Source organism: Schistocerca serialis, chromosome 5, assembly GCF_023864345.2.
Source record: "Schistocerca serialis cubense isolate TAMUIC-IGC-003099 chromosome 5, iqSchSeri2.2, whole genome shotgun sequence".
Classification (NCBI taxonomy): domain Eukaryota; kingdom Metazoa; phylum Arthropoda; class Insecta; order Orthoptera; family Acrididae; genus Schistocerca; species Schistocerca serialis.
In genome coordinates this window covers 66,551,839-66,576,553 of record NC_064642.1, presented here as the reverse complement: position 1 = coordinate 66,576,553, position 24,715 = coordinate 66,551,839, and the positions used below count along the sequence as shown (strand labels likewise).

Below are 24,715 nucleotides of genomic sequence, written 5' to 3'. Positions count from 1 at the left end.
TATTGCTCATGAAAAACACACATTGCGTGTAGTACCACCATACAACGAAATCTTCAGAGGTAGTGGTCCAGACTGCTGTACACACCGGTACCTCTGATACCCAGTAACACGTCCTCTGGCATTGATCCACGAAAACCACACATTGCGTGTAGTACCACCATACAATGAGACCTTCAGAGACGGTGGTCCAGATTGCTGTACACACCGGTACCGCTAATACCCAGTAGCACGTCCTCTAGCATTGATGCATGCCTGAACTCTTCGTGGCATAATATCCAGAGCTTCATCAAGGCACTGTTGGTCCACATTGTCCCAATCCTCAACGCCGTTTCGGCGTAGATGGCTCAGAGTGGTTGGTGGGTCACGTCGTCCATAAACAGCCCTTTTCAATCTAACCCAGGCATGTCCGATAGGGTTCATGTCTGCAGAACATGCTGGCCACTCTAGTCGAGCGATGTCCTTATACTGAAGGTAGTCGATCACAAGATGTGCACTACGTGGGCGAGAATTGTTGTCCATGAAGACGAATGCCTCGCCAATATGCTGCCGATATGGTAGCACTGGCGGTCGGAGGATGGAATTCACGTACCGTACAGCCGTTACGGCGCCTTCCATGACCATCAGCAGCGTACGTCGGCCCCACATAATGCCACGCCACAACAGCAGGGAACCTCCACCTAGTTGCACTCGATGGACAGTGTGTGTGAGGCGTTCAGCATCACCGGGTTGCCTCCAGACACGTCTCCGACGATTGTCTGGTTGAAGGAATATGCGACACTTATTGGTGAAGAGAACTTGATTCCAGTCCTGAGCGGTCCATTCGGCATGTTGTTGGTCCCATCTGTACCGAACTGCGTGGTGTCGTGGTTGCAAAGATGGACCTCGCCGTGGACGTCCAGAGTGAGGTTGCACATCATACAACCTATTGCGCACAGTTTCAGTTTAACACGACGTCCTATGTCTGCACGAAAATCATTATTGAACATGGTGGTGTTGCTGTGAGGGTTCCTCCGAGCCATAATCCTTAGGTAGCTGTCATCCAATGCAGTTGTAGCCCTTGGGAGGCCTGAGCGAGGCACGTTATCGACAGTTCCTGTCTCTCTGTGTCTCCTCCATATCCGAACAACATCTCTTTGGTTCACTCCGAGACAGTTCCCTTGTTAAGAGACCTTCCTGGCTCAAAGTAACAATGCGGACGCGAACGAACCGCTGTATTGACCGTCTAGGCATAGTTGAACTACAGAAAACACGACCGTATAATTCCTTGCTGGTGGACTAACTGGAAGTGATCGACTGTCGGACCTCCTCCGTCTAATAGGCGTTACTCATGCATGGTTGTTTACATCTTTGGGCGGATTTAGTGACATCTCTGAACAGTCAAAGGGACTGTGTCTGTGATACAATATCCGTGGTCAACGTCTGTCTTCAGTTCTTGGAACCACGGAGATACATAACTTTTTTGATGTGTGTAACTGAAGTGGGATGCTGATATCAGCCGATATTCACCTAGTCGAACGTGAGATACCGCATAAGAACGACATCGTCACTGATCGGCATTTCAGTCTTCGTAATGAATCCACGGAGCGGATTCAGTCGGATCGATTGGGGCCAGCACAATTCTCTGAATCTCACGAGCAGCGTGCCCACGCGTGCAACTATCCGGGCAGGTCAGTGTATTTACGGAAAGTAATGCGACGTATTACAACATGTTACATTCGTGTATTTTGTTCGCCAAAAACAAAATGACGTAGTTTTCTTCCGTGTGTATTGTACGAGGTGTGGCTAGAAAAAAACCGGACTAGTACTGGTGAAACAATAAAACGAATGCAATAAGGCTGAAAGTCGCGTGGCCTGTCACGTGACTCTCGCTCCGCCTACTGCTCGAGTTTCATCTGCCTCCTGCACTCAGTCTGCCCGTGGCGTCTATTTTAAGTAGTTGACGTTTTGTCTGTGCGTCGGAAAATGTTGAGTGTACAGAAAAAACAGCGTGTTAACATCAAATTTTGTTTCAAACTAGGAAAATCTGCAAGTGAAACGTTTGTAATGTTACAACAAGTGTACGGCGATGATTGTTTATCGCGAACACAAGTGTTTGACTGGTTTAAACGATTTAAAGATGGCCGCGAAGACACCAGTGATGACACTCGCACTGGCAGACCATTGTCAGCAAAAACTGATGCAAACATTGAAAAAATCGGTAAACTTGTTCGACAAGATCGCCGTTTAACAATCAGAGCAGTGTCTGAGTTAACAGGAGTTGACAAGGAAAGTGTTAGGCAGATTCTTCATGAAAGTTTCAACATGAACAAAGTGTGTTCAAAAATGGTTCCAAAGTGTCTCACAACTGAACAGAAGGAACGCCGAAGAATGATTTGTTCTGACATCCTGGAAAACATTGAAAGTGATCCCACCTTCTTACAAAATGTTATTACTTGCGATGAATCGTGGTTTTTTACTTACTATCCCGAAACTAAACGCCAGTCGATGCATTGGAAAACTCCTGGTTCTCCACGACAAAAAAAGCACGAATGTCAAAATCGAAATTCAAGGCAATGATGAATGTTTTTTTTGACATCAAAGGGATTGTGCACATTGATTGGGTACCAGAGGGACAAACAGTGAATCAGCATTACTACATTAGCGTCCTGGCTACCCTACGTGAGCGAGTACGGAGAAAACGGAACGATTTGTGGAGAAAAAAGTCATGAATCCTTCACCAAGACAATGCCCCAGCTCACAGTGCGTTGTCAGTGAAGACGTTTTTGGCAAAACACAACATTCCCATCTTAGATCATCCACCCTACTCACTTGATTTGGCCCCCTGTGACTTTTTTCTTTTCCCTCAAGTCAGCTTTGAAAGGAACTAGATTTGAGACTGTTGAAGCAGTAAAAGAAAAAGCGACGGAAGTAATGTATGGACTTACCGAAAATGATCTGCAGCATTGCTATGAACAGTGGAAAATTCGTATGGAGCGGTGTAGAGACCGAGAAGGAGAGTACATTGAAGGAGATAACATGAAATTGTAAATAATTGTAAATAAATGTTTTTTCCAGCATCAGTCCGGCTTTTTCTAGCCACACCTCGTATGACCGCTCAGCACAGGGCTTGCAACATTTCAATTACGAAGTGAAGACATAATTTTTGCGATTATGTGCAGTATTTAAATGCTTCCCAGTTTTCTGAATGACGTGTTCTTATTTTTATTGGCTGCCGTAATGCATTACACAGGCAGTATCATCACATTCGTACGGTGCACCAAGGACATCGTAGCCCCTTCATATCAGTGCCTGCCGTCTGATGACAAGTCATTGACTCCCTAAAAAATTGTGTGACGTACGACACCATTGGTCTGCTAGCAGGAGGCGCACTAGGGAATTAAGGTCCCATGCTTAAGCTGCCATTGACACTACAACACAAACGGTTGCGTCCGGCGTGTTGCCATGACCACAAACCAGACTGCTGATGAATGGCGTAATTTTGTTCAGTGACGAGTCGCCTTGGATGACCATTGTTGACGAGTATAGCGGTAATACTGGGAGAGACGCCATACTTCCAATGTTATGGAGAGGCACAATTGTGTTACACCTAGCGCCACGGTGCGGGCAGCCATCGGGTGTGACTCCAGATCACAGGTGAGACTGGTTGATGAATCCCTGATGGCACAACGGTCCGTCGCGGGTGTCCTGTGTCCTCATCTTTTACCTCTCGTGCAACAGTTCTGTGGTGACGCTTTTCATCAGGACAATGCTCCTTCACACATGACACGTGTCTCTATGAACAGTCTGCCTGATGTTGAAGTACTCTCGTAGCCAGCAAGATTTCCCAAGTACGTCCACGACAGAACATATGTGCGAGCAGGTCGAACGCGAACTTCGTCCCAGTAACAGTATCCATGTTACAAAAGACCAGTTAAAAGAATTGTGGACAGCTAGCCATGCTTGAGGATATAACGGCTTTATTTCGCTCTTCCCAAAGAATCATTGCATGCATGCAGGCCGGAAGCGGTGCTACGTAATACCGTCACGTGGGCTCATACTGGTAAGTTCTCTGAATATTTGACTCCAATTTTCTGTCGCTTAAATTGCACCATTCACCCTGTGAACTTATGAAGTTGCGTTTACTATCCTCCTCCACTCTTGGGTGCTCCAGTTTATTTGTCAGTTAGTGTACATTATAAATATGGTAATAATAATAGAAAATTTTCCCCATCAAAGATGTAATTAAGAGCAATGAATGGTTCATTAGGTGATGATACTCGTTTCGTGTTGCAGGAATCGCAGGCAACGTGTCTATTGATGAGAACGGAGACCGCATCACAGAATATGTGCTGAAAGATTTGAATCCCGTCACACAGCAGTTCGAGGTGAGTAAGAGGAAATTTTAAAGTGACACCGATTTTTTGTGCAGGCCATTATTCGATGCACCCTGTGTTTGTTGAAGATGGTCCAACATGTACACTGAAGCTCCAAAGAAACTGGTATAGGCATCCGTATTCAAATACAGATATATGCAAACAGGCAGATTATGGCGCTGCGGTCGGCAACTCCTATATAAGACAACCAGTCTCTGGCGCAGTTGTTAGGTCGGTTACTGCTACTGCAATGGCAGGTTATCAAGATTTAAGTGAGACTGAACGTGGTGTTATAGTCGGCACACGAGCGATGTATCACAGCATCTCCGAGGTAGCGATGAAGTACGTACTTACCCGTATGACCATTTCACGAATGTACCGTTAACATCAGGAATCCAGTAAAATATCAAATCTCCAACATCGCTGCAGCCGAAAAAACATCCTGCAAGAACGGGACAAACGACGACTGAGGAGAATCGTTCAGCGAGACAGAAGTGCAACCCTCCCACAAATTGATGCAGATTTCAATGTTAGACCACTAAGAAGTGTCAGCGTGCGAACCATTCAACGAAAATCAGCCATATGGGTTTTCGGAGCCGAAGTCACACTCGTGTACCGTTGATGACTGCACGACACGAAGATCTATGCCTCGCCTGGGCCCGTCAATACCTACATAGGACTGTTGATGACTGGACACATGTTGCCTGGTCGGACTATTCCCACTTCAAATTGTATTGAGTGGATGGACGTGTAGAGGTATGGAGACAGCCTCGTAAATCCATGGACCGTCAGTGTCAGCAGGGGACTGTTCAAACTGGTGGAGGCTCTGTAATGGTATGCGGCGTGTGCAGTTGGAGTGATATTGGATCCCCGATACTGCTAGATACGACTCTGACAAGTGACACATATGTAAGCATCATGTTTGAACCTGCACCCATTCAGGTCCATTGTGCATTCAGACTGACTTGGGCAATTCTAGCAGTACAATGCGACATCCCACACTTACAGAATTGCTACAGAGTGGCTACAGGAACACTCTTCTGAGCTTAAACTTTTTCGCTGGCCACCAAACTTCCCAGACATTGAACATTATTGAGCATATCTGGGATGCCTTGCAGCGTGCTGTTCAGAAGAGATCTCAGCCCCTCGTACTCTTACTGATTTACGGACAGCCATGCACGAGTCACGGCGTCAGTTCCCTCCACCACTACTTAAGACATTAGTCGAGACCATACCACGTCGTGTTGCGGCACTTCTGCGTGCTCCCAGGGGCCCTACACGATATTTGGATGGTGTGCCAGATTCTTTGGCTCTTCAGTGTAGTAGCTTATGTTATGATCTCACTTTTCAGTGAAAAATGTAATTTCGCACAGATTTTCTGACATAATTATTTAAATGCGATAAGTTGTTCTAGCTATGTTACTTGAAAGGTACACAGTCAAATAGTTAAGGAGCTGTATATTCAACCTATTTTAGAAGCAAACATATATTCCTCAAGATACTACGGAAAAATCTGTACCACTCTGAAAGGCAGGAATCCTATGAGCATAATCGTCCACCCTATTCTCAGTGTTACCGAAAGATATAGGTTTCCAACTTGTCATGAGTGGAAATGGCGCAAATATATTAGCTCATCGTTACTCCTGGTGTTTACCATTCAGTTATTCCATACGACTGTTGTTATTTGTAATTCGAGAAAGCTAGTACTCAGTTTTACGTATCTTTTTCTTGTTGACATTGTCTTGAGTCAGTGTGTTGAAGTAGGAGTATAAGTTAGTAAAAAAATGTCGACGAAGTATAGAGCTCATCCAAAAATACATCCACGAGGAGAAAATGCTCACAGTGGATCTAAGGTATTTTATCACCGGTCTTGAGTATAAGCTGGCGTTGCATCCTACTTTTGTCAAAGTCAGATTCTCCAATTTTTGACAAAGTAAGATTCTCCAAGCATACCGAGAACATACGGGAATTGAAGCTACCCTGCTGCGTTGAGGAATAGGGAAAAACGCAATTGATGGATCAAATTGACTAAAAGAAGGGATAATTTGATAGGACTCTTTCTGAGACATCCAGACATGCAAGAATTATCAGTTTGGGAATGGAGGGAAGTTTGCGGTGTGGGTGGGGGGGGGTGGGGGTGAACCTGTCTAGCGAGACAAAGACTCGAATACAGAATGCAGGTTCAAATGGATGCACTTTGCATTTAGTATGAAGAGATGAAGGGGCTTGCACGGTATACAGCAGCGTGGAGAGCTGCTTCAAACCAGGCTTTGGACTGGAGACCATAACAACTACAACGAACTAAAGTATTCACATAGCACCTCCAACATATAGTTACTCATCACATGCTGGTCGTTGGCTGTCGTGAGAAAGGTGCAAGAAATAGTTCAGAAGTGGTGTTTTTTGAGTTGGACAACCCATATATTGTTCACAGCGCCAATTCCACTTGAACAAAATAAATGTGTAAGTCGCTTCATCCCCTAGCACGATATCCGGCTTCAGTATGAATGAGCGACCAGTCGCTGTAGACAATCACACCTTGCTCTGAAGGGGAGAGGCACAACCAGAAACCTGACGGGCGAGTAACTTTCGAAGTATCATGTTGTGCAAGCCGAATCGCAGCAAATGGATTCGAACTGTGAATGCGTGTCCGACAAGTGCAAGAGTGACGGGCGGCTGGCTCCCAGTGAGGAAACGTAAACAGCAGTGTCTCAAGTTAGTCTGTGGCTTAAATCCAATACAGAACAGCCAACAACTGAGCAGCTCTCATTGCCTTCCGTACATAATTTCTGAGATCAAAATAGCAAATATAAGCCCATAAAGTATTGTAATATTCGATTGTTAGATGTACAGATTTGCGATTGAAGGGAAAAAATGTGTATTCGTCTGTATGCGAAAGCAAGGAACTTGTCGAAGACTCCAGTACTACTGTTACAATCAAGAAATTGCGAAGTTATGAACGTAACAACAGAATCACATTTGTGTTACCAAGTAACAGTCGGATATCGTGGATCGCTAGGCGTCCCTTCAGGGAGATAGGCATTTTAACTACGCCACCACAATATATATGCACTCCTGGAAATTGAAATAAGAACACCGTGAATTCATTGTCCCAGGAAGGGGAAACTTTATTGACACATTCCTGGGGTCAGATACATCACATGATCACACTGACAGAACCACAGGCACATAGACACAGGCAACAGAGCATGCACAATGTCGGCACTAGTACAGTGTATATCAACCTTTCGCAGCAATGCAGGCTGCTGTTCTCCCATGGAGACGATCGTAGAGATGCTGGATGTAGTCCTGTGGAACGGTTTGCCATGCCATTTCCACCTGGCGCCTCAGTTGGACCAGCGTTCGTGCTGGACGTGCAGACCGCGTGAGACGACGCTTCATCCATTCCCAAACATGCTCAATGGGGGACAGATCCGGAGATCTTTCTGGCCAGGGTAGTTGACTTACACCTTCTAGAGCACGTTGGGTGGCACGGGATACATGCGGACGTGCATTGTCCTGTTGGAACAGCAAGTTCCCTTGCCGGTCTAGGAATGGTAGAACGATGGGTTCGATGACGGTTTGGATGTACCGTGCACTATTCAGTGTCCCCTCGACGATCACCAGTGGTGTACGGCCAGTGTAGGAGATCGCTCCCCACACCATGATGCCGGGTGTTGGCCCTGTGTGCCTCGGTCGTATGCAGTCCTGATTGTAGCGCTCACCTGCACGGCGCCAAACACGCATACGACCATCATTGGCACCAAGGCAGAAGCGACTCTCATCGCTGAAGACGACACGTCTCCATTCGTCCCTCCATTCACGCCTGTCGCGACACCACTGGAGGCGGGCTGCACGATGTTGGGGCGTGAGCGGAAGACGGCCTAACGGTGTGCGGGACCGTAGCCCAGCTTCATGGAGACGGTTGCGAATGGTCCTCGCCGATACCCCAGGAGCAACAGTGTCCCTAATTTGCTGGGAAGTGGCGGTGCGGTCCCCTACGGCACTGCGTAGGATCCTACGGTCTTGGCGTGCATCCGTGCGTCGCTGCGGTCCGGTCCCAGGTCGACGGGCACGTGCACCTTCCGCCGACCACTGGCGACAACATCGATGTACTGTGGAGACCTCACGCCCCACGTGTTGAGCAATTCGGCGGTACGTCCACCCGGCCTCCCGCATCCCCACTATACGCCCTCGCTCACAGTCCGTCAACTGCACGTACGGTTCACGTCCACGCTGTCGCGGCATGCTACCAGTGTTAAAGACTGCGATGGAGCTCCGTATGCCACGGCAAACTGGCTGACACTGACGGCGGCGGTGCACAAATGCTGCGCAGCTAGCGCCATTCGACGGCCAACACTGCGGTTCCTGGTGTGTCCGCTGTGCCGTGCGTGTGATCATTGCTTGTACAGCCCTCTCGCAGTGTCCGGAGCAAGTATGGTGGGTCTGACACACCGGTGTCAATGTGTTCTTTTTTCCATTTCCAGGAGTGTATATTCCCTAACGAAATTCGTCATAAACAATCCACCACAATTTGAGGAGAAGAGTGGTGTACAGACCCACAACACTAGAGAAAAAACTGACCTCTATTACCCATTCTGAATGCTGTCAGCGGCTCAGAAAGGAGTTCAGTCGGCAGCAACAAAAAATTCGGAACATTTGCCAAATAATATAAAAGTAAATTTTAAATTCAACTTAAAATGTTTCTCCTTTTCAGCTCCTATGATTCCACTGACTTAAAAACTGCAAGCCGCAAACAAAAGGACTAAAAAAACAAGTTATTTTAAGTGTAGGCGCAAGAGTAGAACTCAAAAAATATGTGCTTATTAATGGTAACACTAATCGTGTGTCCATATCTCGTTATCTGATTCGTTCCACATAATTTTGAATAAAGAATCGTTGAAATCATGTAGGGAATATGTAACTAACTAACTAGATATAGGTGCAGCTCCCTAACTGGAAAGGTTTCGCTTCCTTTGTACACAATGCCACGTTTGATTCGCGAAATGTGACTAGTATGTGATACGTGTATTCGTTGAGTGTAGGTGACGGTAATGGGGGTATGTATTGAGTGTGGTGACATGTCTTGTTGTGTGATGATGACAGAAGGAACAGGGTCAGATCTTGTTCAGGCACATAACGTAATCTCCTACAATAGCACCGAAGAGGAATCCAAGCATAGCGCCCCCACTCGACCAACGGATCACCATCAACAGAATCACATGCACTAACTCTGTCAGACACTGCGGAGAGGTTAGGAATTTAATCAAGGACTTTGAAGCAGAGTTTGCTGATCAGATACTTTATACTACCAGTTCTTCCTCGCTTTATCGGTCAAATACTAGCGGTGAGAGTTTCTTCCCCCACCAGGGCTCGAACTAGCTACCCCGAGTCGAGCACCAACGTTCAGGCGTCCGTAGTAGCCTCGATTATGAAGATGGGTCCCTCATCAGTGAAAGAATAATATGTTCTCTACGGAAGAAATACACTCCTGGAAATGGAAAAAAGAACACATTGACACCGGTGTGTCAGACCCACCATACTTGCTCCGGACACTGCGAGAGGGCTGTACAAGCAATGATCACACGCACGGCACAGCGGACACACCAGGAACCGCGGTGTTGGCCGTCGAATGGCGCTAGCTGCGCAGCATTTGTGCACCGCCGCCGTCAGTGTCAGCCAGTTTGCCGTGGCATACGGAGCTCCATCGCAGTCTTTAACACTGGTAGCATGCCGCGACAGCGTGGACGTGAACCGTATGTGCAGTTGACGGACTATGAGCGAGGGCATATAGTGGGCATGTGGGAGGCCGGGTGGACATACCGCCGAATTGCTCAACATGTGGGGCGTGAGGTCTCCACAGTACATCGATGTTGTCGCCAGTGGTCGGCGGAAGGTGCACGTGCCCGTCGACCTGGGACCGGACCGCAGCGACGCACGGATGCACGCCAAGACCGTAGGATCCTACGCAGTGCCTTAGGGGACCGCACCGCCACTTTACAGCAAATTAGGGACACTGTTGCTCCTGGGGTATCGGCGAGGACCATTCGCAACCGTCTCCATGAAGCTGGGCTACGGTCCCGCACACCGTTAGGCCGTCTTCCGCTCACGCCCCAACATCGTGCAGCCCGCCTCCAGTGGTGTCGCGACAGGCGTGAATAGAGGGACGAATGGAGACGTGTCGTCTTCAGTGATGAGAGTCGCTTCTGCCTTGGTGCCAATGATGGTCGTATGCGTGTTTGGCGCCGTGCAGGTGAGCGCCACAATCAGGACTGCATACGACCGAGGCACACAGGGCCAACACCCGGCATCATGGTGTGGGGAGCGATCTCCTGCACTGGCCGTACACCACTGGTGATCGTCGACGGGACACTGAATAGTGCACGGTACATCCAAACCGTCATCGAACCCATCGTTCTACCATTCCTAGACCGGCAAGGGAACTTGCTGTTCCAACAGGACAATGCACGTCCGCATGTATCCCGTGCCACCCAACGTGCTCTAGAAGGTGTAAGTCAACTACCCTGGCCAGGAAGATCTCCGGATCTGTCCCCCATTGAGGATGTTTGGGACTGGATGAAGCGTCGACTCACGCGGTCTGCACGTCCAGCACGAACGCTGGTCCAACTGAGGCGCCAGGTGGAAATGGCATGGCAAGCCGTTCCACAGGACTACATCCAGCATCTCTACGATCGTCTCCATGGGAGAATAGCAGCCTGCATTGCTGCGAAAGGTGGATATACACTGTACTAGTGCCGACATTGTGCATGCTCTGTTGCCTGTGTCTATGTGCCTTTGGTTCTGTCAGTGTGATCATGTGATGTATCTGACCCCAGGAATGTGTCAATAAAGTTTCCCCTTCCTGGGACAATGAATTCACGGTGTTCTTTTTTCAATTTCCAGGAGTGTATTTCAAGAACCATTTCTGATGAGTAATAATACGGTACGAAGGAAGGATGCTGCAGAAACGATGTTGCCAAAAAAACTGTTGTTTCAGTTTTCCAGTGCAAAGACTGGTTTGATGCTGTTCTTCACGTTGCACCCCAATAGGAAGCTTGTGATTCTTAACCTCACAGTATTTCTTTCCTGATCGTGACTAATTTAAGCAGCAAATTTCACTGAAATCGTTCCAGCGGTTTAGGATGAGCTTTGTCCCCTTAGCTTAGCCCACGTACGTGCATGTCAAATATATTTCACATATAATTAAAATATTTTACACGCATTTGTGCATTTTATTTTACGTGTATCTCTAGCGGATTTCGCCCTGCAGTTTTAATGTTCACGTAGCTCAATCTTTTTGACATCGTATGTCCCGAAATACGTTTCGTACACCGATATAATTTTGCAGGTAAATCCATCGGCATATGTGTCTACTTCAAATGGTTCAAATGGCTCTGAGCACTATGGGACTTAATATCTGTGGTCATAAGTCCCCTAGAACTGAGAACTACTTAAACCTAACTAACCTAAGGACAGCACACAACAGCCAGTCATCACGAGTCAGAGAAAATCCCTGGCCCTGCCGGGAATCGAACCCGGGAACCCGGGCGCGGGAAGCGAGAACGCTGTAGCATGACCACGAGCTGCGGACATGTGTCTACTGTCTGCCAAAATTATTGTGAATAGTATTAGCAGTAAAGAAGTAATAAGCTAAAACGTCATGCTTGATGCGGCACTTTTTCAAGCATGTCAGTGTTTATGACGACTTTATCTCCTGAATAATGGGTCATAAAAATGGTTCAAATGACTCTGAGCACTATGGGACTTAACATCTGAGGTCATCAGTCCCCTAGAACTTACAAGTACTTAAACATAACTAACCTAAGGACTCACACATACCCATGCCCGAGGCAGAATTCGAACCTGCGACCGTAGCGGTCGCGCGGTTCTAGACTGAAGCTCCTAGAACCACTCGGCCATACCGGCCGGCACTGTAAGTTGTTATGCAGAAATTTTTCTACATGCTCACCAAAAATGTAGTAAGCGACAAACATTTTGCGTTTCATTATTTTATGGGGGTTGCCAGGAAGAAATAGATTTGAAATTATGTGTAAAGTTTGCTGAAGTCAGTAACTGCATTCATTCTCAAAGAGTGTATGAATAAAGTCTGGACACTCGCGTGTCGTGGCCTACACATCTTTTTCATCCCCGACCCCACTCTTTGACACGCGGGTAGTGGTTACCCCCACAACGATAGTTTCAAAATGGCTATAAGCACTATGAGACTTAAGATCTGAGATCATCAGTCCCCAAGACTTAGAACTACTTAAACCTAACTAACCTAAGGACATCACACACATCCATGGCCGAGGCAGGACTCGAGCCTGCGACCGTAGCAGCAGCGCGGTTCCGGACTTTTTCTCCTGCCATCGTTCGTTACTTTGTTGATTAATTACCAAAACTCGTTCTATTTTCTTATATAAGTCCCTCAGCATCTCCAGGTTTCGAACACGTTTTACGTGTAATGATTTTCATTTTATAATACCATTTCAAGAGATTATAGGTTCCACGCCCTTAACTGTCACTCATACAATTACGACGTCATTGGCAGATTTTAAAGGTGTTATTTATTCACCCCCAAATATTTCCTCTTTTCCATCTTTCTCCTTAGTTTCCATTACTGCCTCGTCTCTTGCATATCGAGTAACATGAGGGACAGTTTCAACCCAGCAGCACTCCTTTTGCTTCTACTGCCATTCTCTCATGTTCTTCGAGCCCTATAGCTGCAGTGTACTGCAGTCTGTTGCTCCATATTGCTTTACCGATAACGTCAAAATCTGAAATAATATTTTTCATTAAACGTCGCCTGAAGCAAAATTCCATCAACAGTATTAAAATCCTCCTGAGAACCAACAGCGAAACAACTGCTTCACATGGTATGTAGGGTGTTTGAGACACGCGAAATAACGTGAGACTTCAAGAAGAATTTAATATTCCCAATATCTAAGAAGGCAGCCGACACGTTTATATTACATTATCATCCGTTTAAGCAGTCGTGCTTGCAAAAATAATAACGCTAACATCTCACAGAAAAATGGAAGGAGTGGTTAAACCTAACTTGGGGACAGATCTGTTAGTGTATTTATATCGTTTTTAGCTTTAGAAAAAGCTTTTGAAAATTTTGAGTATAGTTTTCTCTTCGAAATCTTGATGGTATTTTGGGGAGCGAAAAGTCTGTGTGGAATTCTGCAGTAGGTACTATAACACTACCGCGGATTAATGATTACCAGAAATGGCTTAAACCTGCACAGTATTGTGTTACCCCCTGGGAGGAGTTTCGAATTTGACCGTGTGTTACCTTACAGAAAGAGGGTATCGAACACGAACTTCGTAAGAGTAGCAGTTTGTAGACAACAGAAAGACTAAAATTTGGTAAGAAATTACAGAAAGAGATTTAACACAATTGAAATAATAAAATGGTCGCTAATCTAATTAGGCATAACAATGTGAAAGCATTATTTTCAATGGATTTGCATATTCTCTTGCAAAAGTGACTTTCATAGATTCTTTCTCAGAAAAGTGCAGTGAACACCTACAATAACCAGACGAAACTAAACAGTTGGTAGCAGTGGCGTTCAACTGCAAAGACTGGAATTCTCGGAAACAAAATAGAGAATGAATTTTATACATAGCGGATGTTGTCGAAATCCGTGATTGTTCTTTTATAGGGTGCAGAAAAATATCCGCTACCAGTCACAATAAAAGGTTATTTATTTCTCACACGACCGGTTTCGGGCTTGCGCCCATCCTCAGGTGTTTATACATTCATGTACATGCTTATACTGTTGGAGATCAGTAAACATAAAGCACAATTATTACAGTTATGCTGTCGTGACAGTTTTGCCACTTAGTTACACACTTATTGTCATTTTCACGTTCTACATAATGTATTTCACGGGTGCACATCATAATAGTGAAATATGAAGCTATACTTGGCAAAACTGAATTATGGAGGTGACAATGACAATAAGTGTGTAACTAAGTGGCAAAACTATCACCACAGCATAACTGTAATAATGGTGCTTCATCTTTATTGATCTCCAACAGTATAAACATGTACATGAATGTGTAGACACCTGAGGATGGTCGCCACCCCGAAACCGGTCGAGTGACAAATAAATACCTTTTATTGTGACTGGTAGCGGATATTTTCTACACCCTACAATATAGAGATTTATCCCTGCTGACTACAATCACTACTTCAGTCTTTAAATAATTCAGCACAAAAAAAGTTCTCAAAGACTAAAACGAGAGTAAATAACATCTGACCAGAGTTCAATTTAGGTTAACACACTTATACATATCAAAAATGAAATAAAATTCACAATACTCATATTTCATATGCATTACACTTTGTCAGTGTTTCAGGTTCATTAACATAAACCTACTCTCAGTCTGACTTATTCTGTTATTAAATAGTGTAGTGGAATCCTACAAACTGACCACTCCTTTCTCCATGAATAAGCACACTTTACAGAAAATACGATCATTTTCATAAATGCTGAACTACAACCCCAATTAAGATCATTTAGCCCTCAAAGCTTGAAAACAATATACACTCGCAATATTCTTATCTGGATTGCTAACTTCAAATTAAACCAGTTATTCGAAACGTTTCTAATGTTTCTGTCTCTTTTATCACTTGTGAAGCAAGTGATTTTAACCAGTCACATTTAGATTCATTAGTACTAACCATTTGGCACTTTCGTATTGAAGTATTTCATAATAAATCAAAAACTTTTCATCTGTTAAATATCATGTGCCCCTTATATTACTCGTGAAGCGAGTAGTTTTTAACTCACAATCTTAATGTCCCTACATATTAAACAATGACACTTATAAATTAGAAGCTATTCACAGTAAATTGGAGCTTTTCATAAATTCAACGTAAAATAAAATAGATTAATATCAGTCTTTCACAAACAGGATACTCGGACTTAAAATACTTTGAGAAAAGGACCCTGCTTGGTTGATTGAAAGGGAAATTTTCGTCGTTCAAATACCAGTTTTTGCAACACTTGGATTATTATTGCAAAATTAAACACACACAAACGCACTGTTTCATGCTGATATACAATTCTAACTTCCTGAAGTTGTTGGAGCAGTGGCGCAATAGCGGTGCCGAGCACGTGGCGGCTACCTGGTCTCTCCTCTGGCGGATTATTGCTCTATTTCATTTCTTCTTGGCAACGTAAATATTAATTTTACAGCCATTCCCAGTGCGAGAGCACCCTTTTATAGCAGTAACCACATCCGAGGCCGTTCCATCATAGATGAGGATACCTAACGCCTCCCTCGGCACCTGCGGTGTTAACTCCACAACTGTTGGTCACTGACTGCCTACTGTGCTCTCTCGCTTCCCGCTCAGTCTGAGCGCCAATTCCACCTTTTAACCCGCGCCACTCCATTTTCGTAGCGGAGGGGAATCACTATGTCTTTAACACTATGTAATACACAGTCCCTAAGTATGGACTACTTTTTTACATTGCATAAACAAACATATTTGATAAAATTCCATTATTTAAGCACACTATTACGTCAAACAATTTATACATTATAAAGTAACACCTCCCTCCAGTGGTCAAAAGAACTTAACTAGTAACGAGTAAACACTTTTAAAATAAAGTTTCCCGTCTCCGGCCATCCTGATTTAGGTTTTCCGTGATTTCCCTAAATCGTTTCAGGCGAATGCCGAGATGGTTCCTTTGAAAGGGCACGGCCGATTTCCTTCCCACTCCTTCCCTAACCCGAGCTTGCGCTCCGTCTCTAATGACCTCGTTGTCGACGGGACGTTAAACACTAACCACCACCACCTAACCACCTAAAATAAAGTTACACTACACATAATTGCACATAATCGATAATGGTGTTACAATATCTTTTTTATAGATTTTCCCTAAGCTTGTGCTTATTCATGTGGTATTCATGTTCACCCCAGCTGATCGTATGTCAAACTTGTTCTTAGAGTGAAACTGTTTGCTCACAGCTAAAATTGACTTATATGTGTCAAAAGTGAGAGCAGAACGGAATAATGATGGACATGAGAACAATATCTTAGTATTTTTGCATGAGGAGCCCGCGGTATCAAGTGGCCCTTGTTAGGGTAACAACGTAATGTTGATTTACGTGGTTTGTTATTCCAGTTATTTTAATTTTGTCGAACTACCTTTATAAAGATGGAATAAACAATAGTAATGAGTCATCATAACCCGCAATTGCTGTTCATATAACGTTTAAATACAGTTGTTTGGTTTGTTCCCAGAGCTTGGCTGTGCGAACGGCTCAGAATACCTACGTTTTGCCAATCTGCCATTAGATGCATGAGGTGCATATTTCGCATCTATCCATACTTCTGTGCCCCACAGTCACCGAACAACTAACATGGTCGGAAAAATCAAACGGGCATTTCTTTTTAAGCATCAAGGACTGTGGTACACGCGAAATGTATTCGCAATTTGGAATATGGAACACCATCGCTGTATAACGGAATGACGACAGTGAAAATTTGTGCCAGAGTGGGACCCGAACCCGGATTTTCGGTTTACCATGAGCGGTCGTCTTGCCATTTGGCTATCCGTCCACGAGTCACAGTCAGACCCAAACTTATATATTTCGTCAACCATGTATCCACAACCTGTACTCGCACATCCATTACGTACACTATGTGATCAAAAGTATCCGGACACTTGGATGAAAATGACTTACAACTTAGTGGCACCCTCCATCGGTAATGCTGGAATTCAGTATGGTGTTGGCCCACCCTTAGCCTTGATGACAGCTTCCACTCTCGGGGGCATACGTTCAATCAGGTGATGGAAGTTTCTTGGGGAGTGGCAGCCCATTCTTCACGGAGTGGTGCACTGAGGAGGTATCGATGTCGGTCGGTGACGCCTGGCACTAAGTCGGCGTTCCAAAATATCCCAAAGGTGTTCTATAGGATTCAGGACTCTGTGCAGGCTAGTCCATTACAGGGATGTTATTGTAGTGTAATCACTCCGCCACAGGCCGTTTATTATGAGCAGATTCTCGATCATGTTGAAAGATGCATTCGCCATCTCCGAATTCCTCTTCAACAGTGGAAAGCAAGAAGGTGCTGCGATAGTGCCACGCAAAACAACAAGGGGTGCAAGCCCCCTCCATGGAAAACACGGCCACACCGTAACACCACCTCCTCCGAATTTTACTGTTGGCACTACACACGCTGGCAGATGACGTTCACCGGGCATTCGCCATACCCACACCATGCCATCGGATCGTCACATAGTGTACCGTGATTCGTAACTTTATACAACGGTTCTCCACTGTTCAACCGTCCACTGTTAACGCTCTGTACAGCAACCGAGGCGTCGTTTGGCATTTACCGGCGTGATGTGTGGGTTATTAGCAGCCGCTCGACCAAGAAATCCAAGTTGAAACTTCCTGACAGATTAAAACTGTGTGCCCGACCGAGACTCGAACTCGGGACCTTTGCCTTTCGCGGGCAAGTGCTCCACCATCTGAGCTACCGAAGCACGACTCACGCCCGGTACTCACAGCTTTACTTCTGCCAGTATCTCGTCTCCTACCTTCCAAACTTTACAGAAGCTCTCCTGCGAACTTCTGTAAAGTTTGGAAGGTAGGAGACGAGATACTGGCAGAAGTAAAGCTGTGAGTACCGGGCATGAGTCGTGCTTCGGTAGCTCAGATGGTAGAGCACTTGCCCGCGAAAGGCAAAGGTCCCGAGTTCGAGTCTCAGTCGGGCACACAGTTTTAATCTGCCAGGAAGTTTCATATGAGCGCACACTCCGCTGCAGAGTGAAAATCTCATTCAAGAAATCCAAGTTTTCTCACCTCCTGCCTAAGTGTCATAGTACTTGCAGTTGATCCTGATACAATTAGGAATTCCTTTGTAATGGTCTGGATAGATGTCTGTCTATTACACATTACAACCCTCTTCAACTGTCGGCGGTCTCTGTCAGTCAACAGACGGGGTCGGCCTTTACGCTTTAGTGATGTACGTGTCCCTTTATGTTTCCACTTCAGTATCGGAAACAGTGGCCCTAGGGATGTTTTGTTTAGAAGTGTGGAAATCTTTCGTACAGACGTATGACACAAGTGATACCGAATCACCTGACCACATTCGAAGTCTGTAAGTTCCGCGGAGCACCCCATTCTGCTCTCTCACGATATCTAATGACTGCTGAGGTCGCTGATATGGAGTACCTGGCAGTAGGTGGTAACACAATGCACCTAATACGAAAAACGTATGTTTTTGGGGATGTCCGGATACTTTTGATCAGTTAGTGTATATTCGCGTACAGGGGAGCCATTTCACTTGTAAGTCGCTTGCGCGGTGTCGGTGGATAAATACGATATTGCAGTGCCTGTATTATTCCGAATTACGATGTAAAGTTTCTTCGGCTATGCATGACCGAGGGAACTTTGCATTGTAGTTTGAAATAACTGAGGCACTGCAATATCGTACTTGGTACATGTTTCCCAGAAAGACACATAGCGCATACCGTCGATGTTTGTATAGTTGTGTCGGTCTTTTCAGTGCGAGAGAGATACAAAGATGAAAGGTAATTTGAAATCAAACGAATTGCAGTTACTCTGCGACAGCCTACCAGAGACCACGGATTCCTTTTATTAAAATACTAAGAAAATATCGCTGATCAATCTCGAAATGTTGTGGCTAGAGTTTGGCTTCAGCCTATACTTGGTGTTTCAGGATGAATAGTAAATACTCGACATTACCTTTAAACATTCCATATAACATGCGTCTCATTTTTAATGGTTACAAGGTACAGCTGTCAGAAAGTACCCAAACAAATGATCACTGAAACGTTTAAGCAAAAGTAAATGTCTAAATTCAAAGTTGATTTTGGTAAACACCACTTCCGACCATAGCACTCGCAAATTCTCTATGCACCTCCACTATAGCCCTCCGGAGGTCATCTTAACTGAGAAGCACAATTCATCATCCGAACGATAAAGTCGTCCCTTGAATTAACTTTTATTTTCCTATAGACGTACCTTTTATTTTTCCCTAGAGGCAAAATTCTGAACGGGTAATATCTGGGGACATGGATGACCATCAAACGTGACCATTTCCGCCGACCCATTTCCTGAGAGTTTTACCTTTAGGTGGTGTGTTACCTGACAACTATTAGTAAAATGTGCAAATGTCTCGCAATTCTGTATCGACATACTCAGGCTTTCAAGTTTTCCTTATGTTTTTCATGAAGAAAAAGAAATAAACTTTTTTTATTCTAGTTGCGTGACGCTGACTCTGCTGAAAGTAATTAATGAGTAGAGGCTGGCGTACGCTACGTCCATCATTTTCTCTTATGTGCAGCACCAATATGTGTAGATAATGTGCGCGTACTTATTGAAGGAAGATCTTCTACCAAGTGAACAATGCCTACTGCTTCATCTCCGCTCTGTTCGTTTGGACGTTCAAATGAAATGGGCGTGCCGGACGCTGCACCCGTCTCACGCACGAGTAAACACTCTTTAAACCGTTTCTCTGTGGTTAGGAAGTCGCACAGCGTATTATTCACAAGCAGCAGCGTTTTCATTACAAGACCAGTGCACAAACACGGTATATCGGCGTACCCAGCATTTGTAACCAAATCGGCCAAGAATTCACAATCACAGATTAAAAATTCACTTACGTAAACTCGTGCACAACTCCACAATCTAACTTCAAAACAAAAAAGGAAATTCCATACGTGAACCCATCACAACTGGAGTTCCACCACGTGGAATGAAAACGTATCTCATTAACCAGCAGTATCTCTGTAACCAATAGAAATATTCAAATGTATGTGAAATCCTATCTGACTTAACTGCTAAGGTCATCAGTCCCTAAGCTTAGACACTACTTAACCTAAATTATCCTAAGGACAAACACACACACCAGTGCCCGAGGGAGGACTGGAACCTCCGCCGGGACCAGCCGCACAGTAGATGACTGCAGCACCCTAGACCGCTCGGCTAATCCCGCGCGGCTGTAACCAATAGAAACTGAATGCGGGCTGGTTCCCCTTATTCCGCCTCAGCTGCAATATGTCGGCGATTGCTGCGCAAACAAGTTCTCCACGTACGCGTACACCAGCATTACCCTACCACGCAAACATAGGGGTTACACTCGTCTGGTGTCTGGTGTGAGACGTTCACTTAGGGGTGGGGGGGGGGGGGGGGGGAGCACTGGGGGCCGAACCGCACAATAACCCCGAGAGAGTGGCGAGTGGCTCAGTGTGGGCCGGCGGAGGGATGAGGTGGGACTGCGGTAGTCATCGTGGGGCTGTGGACCACTGCAGCTGCGGCGGGGACGAAGCCTTTCCGTCGTTTCTAGGCCTTAGGTTAACATACAACACAATGCAATATACAGATGGCGGTAGTGCCTCGTACACAATGTATACAAGGGCAGTACATTCAGAATGAGATTTTCACTCTGCAACGGAGATTCCGCTGATATGAAACTTTCTGGCAGATGAAAACTGTGTGCCGGACCGAGACACGAACTCGGGAACTTTGCCTTCCGCTGGCAACTGCTCTACCGCCTGAGCTACCCAAGCACTACTCACGCCCCGTCCACACAGCTTTGCTTCTGCCAGTACCTCGTCTCCTACTTTCCAAACTTCACAGAAGCTCTCCTGCGAATCTTGCAGAACTAGCACTCCTGGAGGAAAGGAATATTGCGAAGACATGGCTTACCTACAGCCTGGGGGATGTTTCCAGAATGAGATTTTCACTCTGCAGCGGAGTGTACGCCGCTATGAAACTTCCTGGCAAATTAAAACTGTGTGCCGGACCGATTCTAAGTCTGTAAGTTCGAGCACTTGCCCGCGAAAGACAAAGGTCCCGAGTTCGAGTCTCGGTCCGGCACACAGTTTTAATCTGCCAGGAAGTTTCAGGTCAGTGCATTGTTGAAGCTGTCATATGTACTCAGCTAATTCATGCGAAGAGGTTTCCTACGTGGTAAGGGCCATACGATGGAAATTAAAGGACTTTGGACACGAAATGGCAGTTGGAGCTAGACGCACAGCACATTCCATTCGGAAATCGTTAGGGAACTCATTATTTCGAGATTCATAGTGTCAAGAATGTGCTTAGAATACCAAATTTCAGGCATTACCTCTTACCAGGGACATCACAGCGGCCTACAGCCTTTATTTAACAACCAAGACCAGCTGCGTTTGCCTAGAGCTGTCAGTGCTAACAGACAAGCACCACTGCATGAAATAAATGAAATAACTGCGTAAATCAATGTTGGCGCACGATGAACTATACATTAGAACAGTGCGGCAAAATTTGCCTTTAATGGGCTTTAGCAACAGAGGACCGACGCGACTGCCTTTGCTTACAGAACCACATTGCCTGCAGCGCCTCTCCTGGCACCGTGGACGTACCGGTTGGACCCGAGACGACTGGAAAACCGTGGCAAGTTCAGATGAGTCTCGATTTTAGTTGGTAAGAGCTGAAGGTAGAGCTCGAGTGTGGCACAGGCACTACGAAACCATGGGTCCAAGATGTCAACAAGGAACTGTGAAAGCTGATGGTGGCTCCATAATAGTGTGGGCTGTATTTACATGGAATGGAGTGGATCCTCTGGATGTTCGGCAACTTGGGAACCATTTGGAGCCATTCATGGAGGTCATACTCCCAAACAACGACGTAATTGTCACAGATGACGATGCCCAAGTCACCAGGCCACAATCGTTCGCGATTTGTTTGAACAATATTCTAGACAATTCGGGTCAATGGTTTGGCTACTAACATTATCCGATATGAATCCCATCGAACATTTATGGGACACAATCGAGATGTTACTTCGTGAACAAAATCTTTCACCGGCAATACTTTCGCAATTATGGACGGCTATAGAGACAGCATGGCTAAATTTCCTCCAGAAGGATCAGTTTACATTGACTGTCTTACAGTATGGGGTCAAAGTTTCAATAATATTACGCAGTTCTCCATCTTATGCAGATGGAGCAAATTTGTTTGATCAATTTCGCATTAGATGTGGTGTACGCCAAACGTTAGTGGGGTTATGAAAGCTCTGTTTAATTCACTCACGGTTACTGACAAACACGAAAATACGTGTTTTGCCATTTTTCGTGCTCGGCAGCTGATATGTAAATAAGTAACCGCAGCAAATTGCTCATTCTCTAGGCATTCATCTAGAAGCACCGTCTTTCCGTTTTCAAAAATCTTTATCTGCTATCGAGAACTATCCCAAAAACATAGTTTATAGGTAGCAAAACCAAGCCTCGAATTCAACGCGGCTATGCATAGCAAATTTTCCTAAAATCCCAAACTCAAATAAACCAGAAATATTTCTTCACGTCTTTATCCGTTTTCCGAGATGTAGAGGTTCAAAGTTACCCAATTGTACCGTAAAATATGGACGTAACGGCCGGTCTGAGGCAAGGACGTGTCTTATAAAGTGACGCAGCGTCTCCGTTATCATCATAAAGATTCTGGGAACCCCGTGGTGTAGCATCGAAGCACATGCATAATTTTTCTTTACCAAAATTCCTGTCTGGGGTGGAAAATAAGTTCTGCGTTATACCAGATTCACATAAGTAAACTAACAAAATTTTACTCATCCATATAGTTCTTTCGATCCAGTAACAAGTGTTAATGTAGCAGGTAAAAGAGGTGAGTCAGTGGAAATATTCTCCTATCGGAGCACGAAAAAGACGAATATGCTCCTGTAGTAAATGAGTGCAAGATTGAGACAGTGATGGTGAGAAGAGACAGTAGTAGTAGGACAGAACGAAGGAGACTGTAGGTGTGAGACAGGAGATAGTGACAGTTAGAGACACACAAAGAGAGAATCACAATGAGTGGGCTAAATGCGTGAGTGAAAGTAGGCAACTAGGACTGGATGGGTAAGAACGAGTTACAGCAATGGGCTAGTGGGAGTGAGCAAGCTATAGCGAAAGGAGTTTGTATGTAGTGAAAAGTGAGATGCGTGTTAAGAAATGCGCGAATATGTTGGCATACCAAAATTACGGGAAATTTTTTTTAAAGTGTGAGCAAGGTACACTACTGGACATTAAAATTGCTACAGACCCGAAATTTAACCGGCAGGAAGAAGATGCTGTGGTGTGCAAATGATTAGCTTTTCAGAGAATACACACAAGGTTGGAGCCGGTGGCGACACCTACAACGATCTGACATGAGGAAAGTTTCCAACCGATTTCTCATACACAAACAGCAGTTGACCGGCGTTCTCTGGTGAATCGTTGTTGTGATGCCTCATGTAAGGAGGAGAAATGCATACCATCACGTTTCCGACTTTGATAAAGGTCTGATTGTACCCTATCGCGATTGCGGTTTATCGTATCGCGACATTGCTGCTCGCATTGGTCGAGATCCAAAGACTGTTAGCAGAATATGGAAACGGTGGGTTGAGGAGAGTAATACGGAACGCCGTGCTGGATCTCAACGGCCTCGTATCACTAGCAGTCGAGATGACAGGCATCTTATCCGCATAGCAGTAACGGATCGTGCAGCCACGTCTCGATCCCTGAGTCAACATATGGAGACGTTTGCAAGACAACAACCATCTGCACGAACAGTTCGACGACGTTTGCAGCAGCGTGGACTATCAGCTCGGAGACCGTGGCTGCGGTTACCCTTGACGCTGCATCACAGACAGGAGCGCCTGCGATGGTGTACTCAACGACGAACCTGGGCGCACGAATGGCAAAATGTCATTTTTCGGATGAATCCAGGTTCTATTTACAGCATCATGATGGTCGCATCCATGTTTGGTGACATCGGGGTGAACGCACATTGGAAGCGTGTATTCGTCATCGCCATCCTGGCGTAACATTAGGCGTGATAGTATGGGGTGCCATTGATTACACATCTCGGTCGCCTCTTGTTCGCATTGACGGCACTTTGAACAGTGGGCGTTACATTTCAGATGTGTTACGACCCGTGGCTGTACCCTTCATTCGATCCCTGCGAAACCCTACATTTCAGCAGGATAATGCACGACCGTATGTTACAGGACCTGTACGGGCCTTTCTGGATACAGAAAATGTTCGACTGCTGCCCTGAAGAGCACATTCTCCAGATCTCTCACCAACTGACACCGTCTGGTCAATGGTGGCCGAGCAACTGGCTCGTCACAATACGCCAGTCACTACTCTTGATGAACTGTGGTATCGTGTTGAACCTGCATGGGCAGCTATACCTGTACATGCCATCCAAGCTCTGTCTGACTCAATGCCCGGGTGTATCAAGGCCGTTAGTACGGCCAGAGGTGGTTGTTCTGTATACTGATTTCTCAGGATCTATGCACCCAAACTGCGTGTAAATGTAATCACATGTCAGTTCTAGTATAATATATCTGCCCC

The 24,715-nt window shown here is 45.4% G+C and overlaps 1 protein-coding gene across 1 annotated transcript in view; it reads left to right on the top strand.

Annotated features, from left to right (window-relative positions):
- Positions 1–24,715, top strand: part of LOC126481746 (atrial natriuretic peptide receptor 1-like) — a 398,018-nt gene that overhangs the window by 18,750 nt on the left and 354,553 nt on the right. The window contains exons 4-5 of the mRNA XM_050105700.1: positions 4,273–4,368; positions 19,608–19,611. Of these exons, the coding sequence (XP_049961657.1) occupies positions 4,273–4,368; positions 19,608–19,611 (100 nt within the window). The remainder of the gene's footprint in view (positions 1–4,272; positions 4,369–19,607; positions 19,612–24,715) is intronic.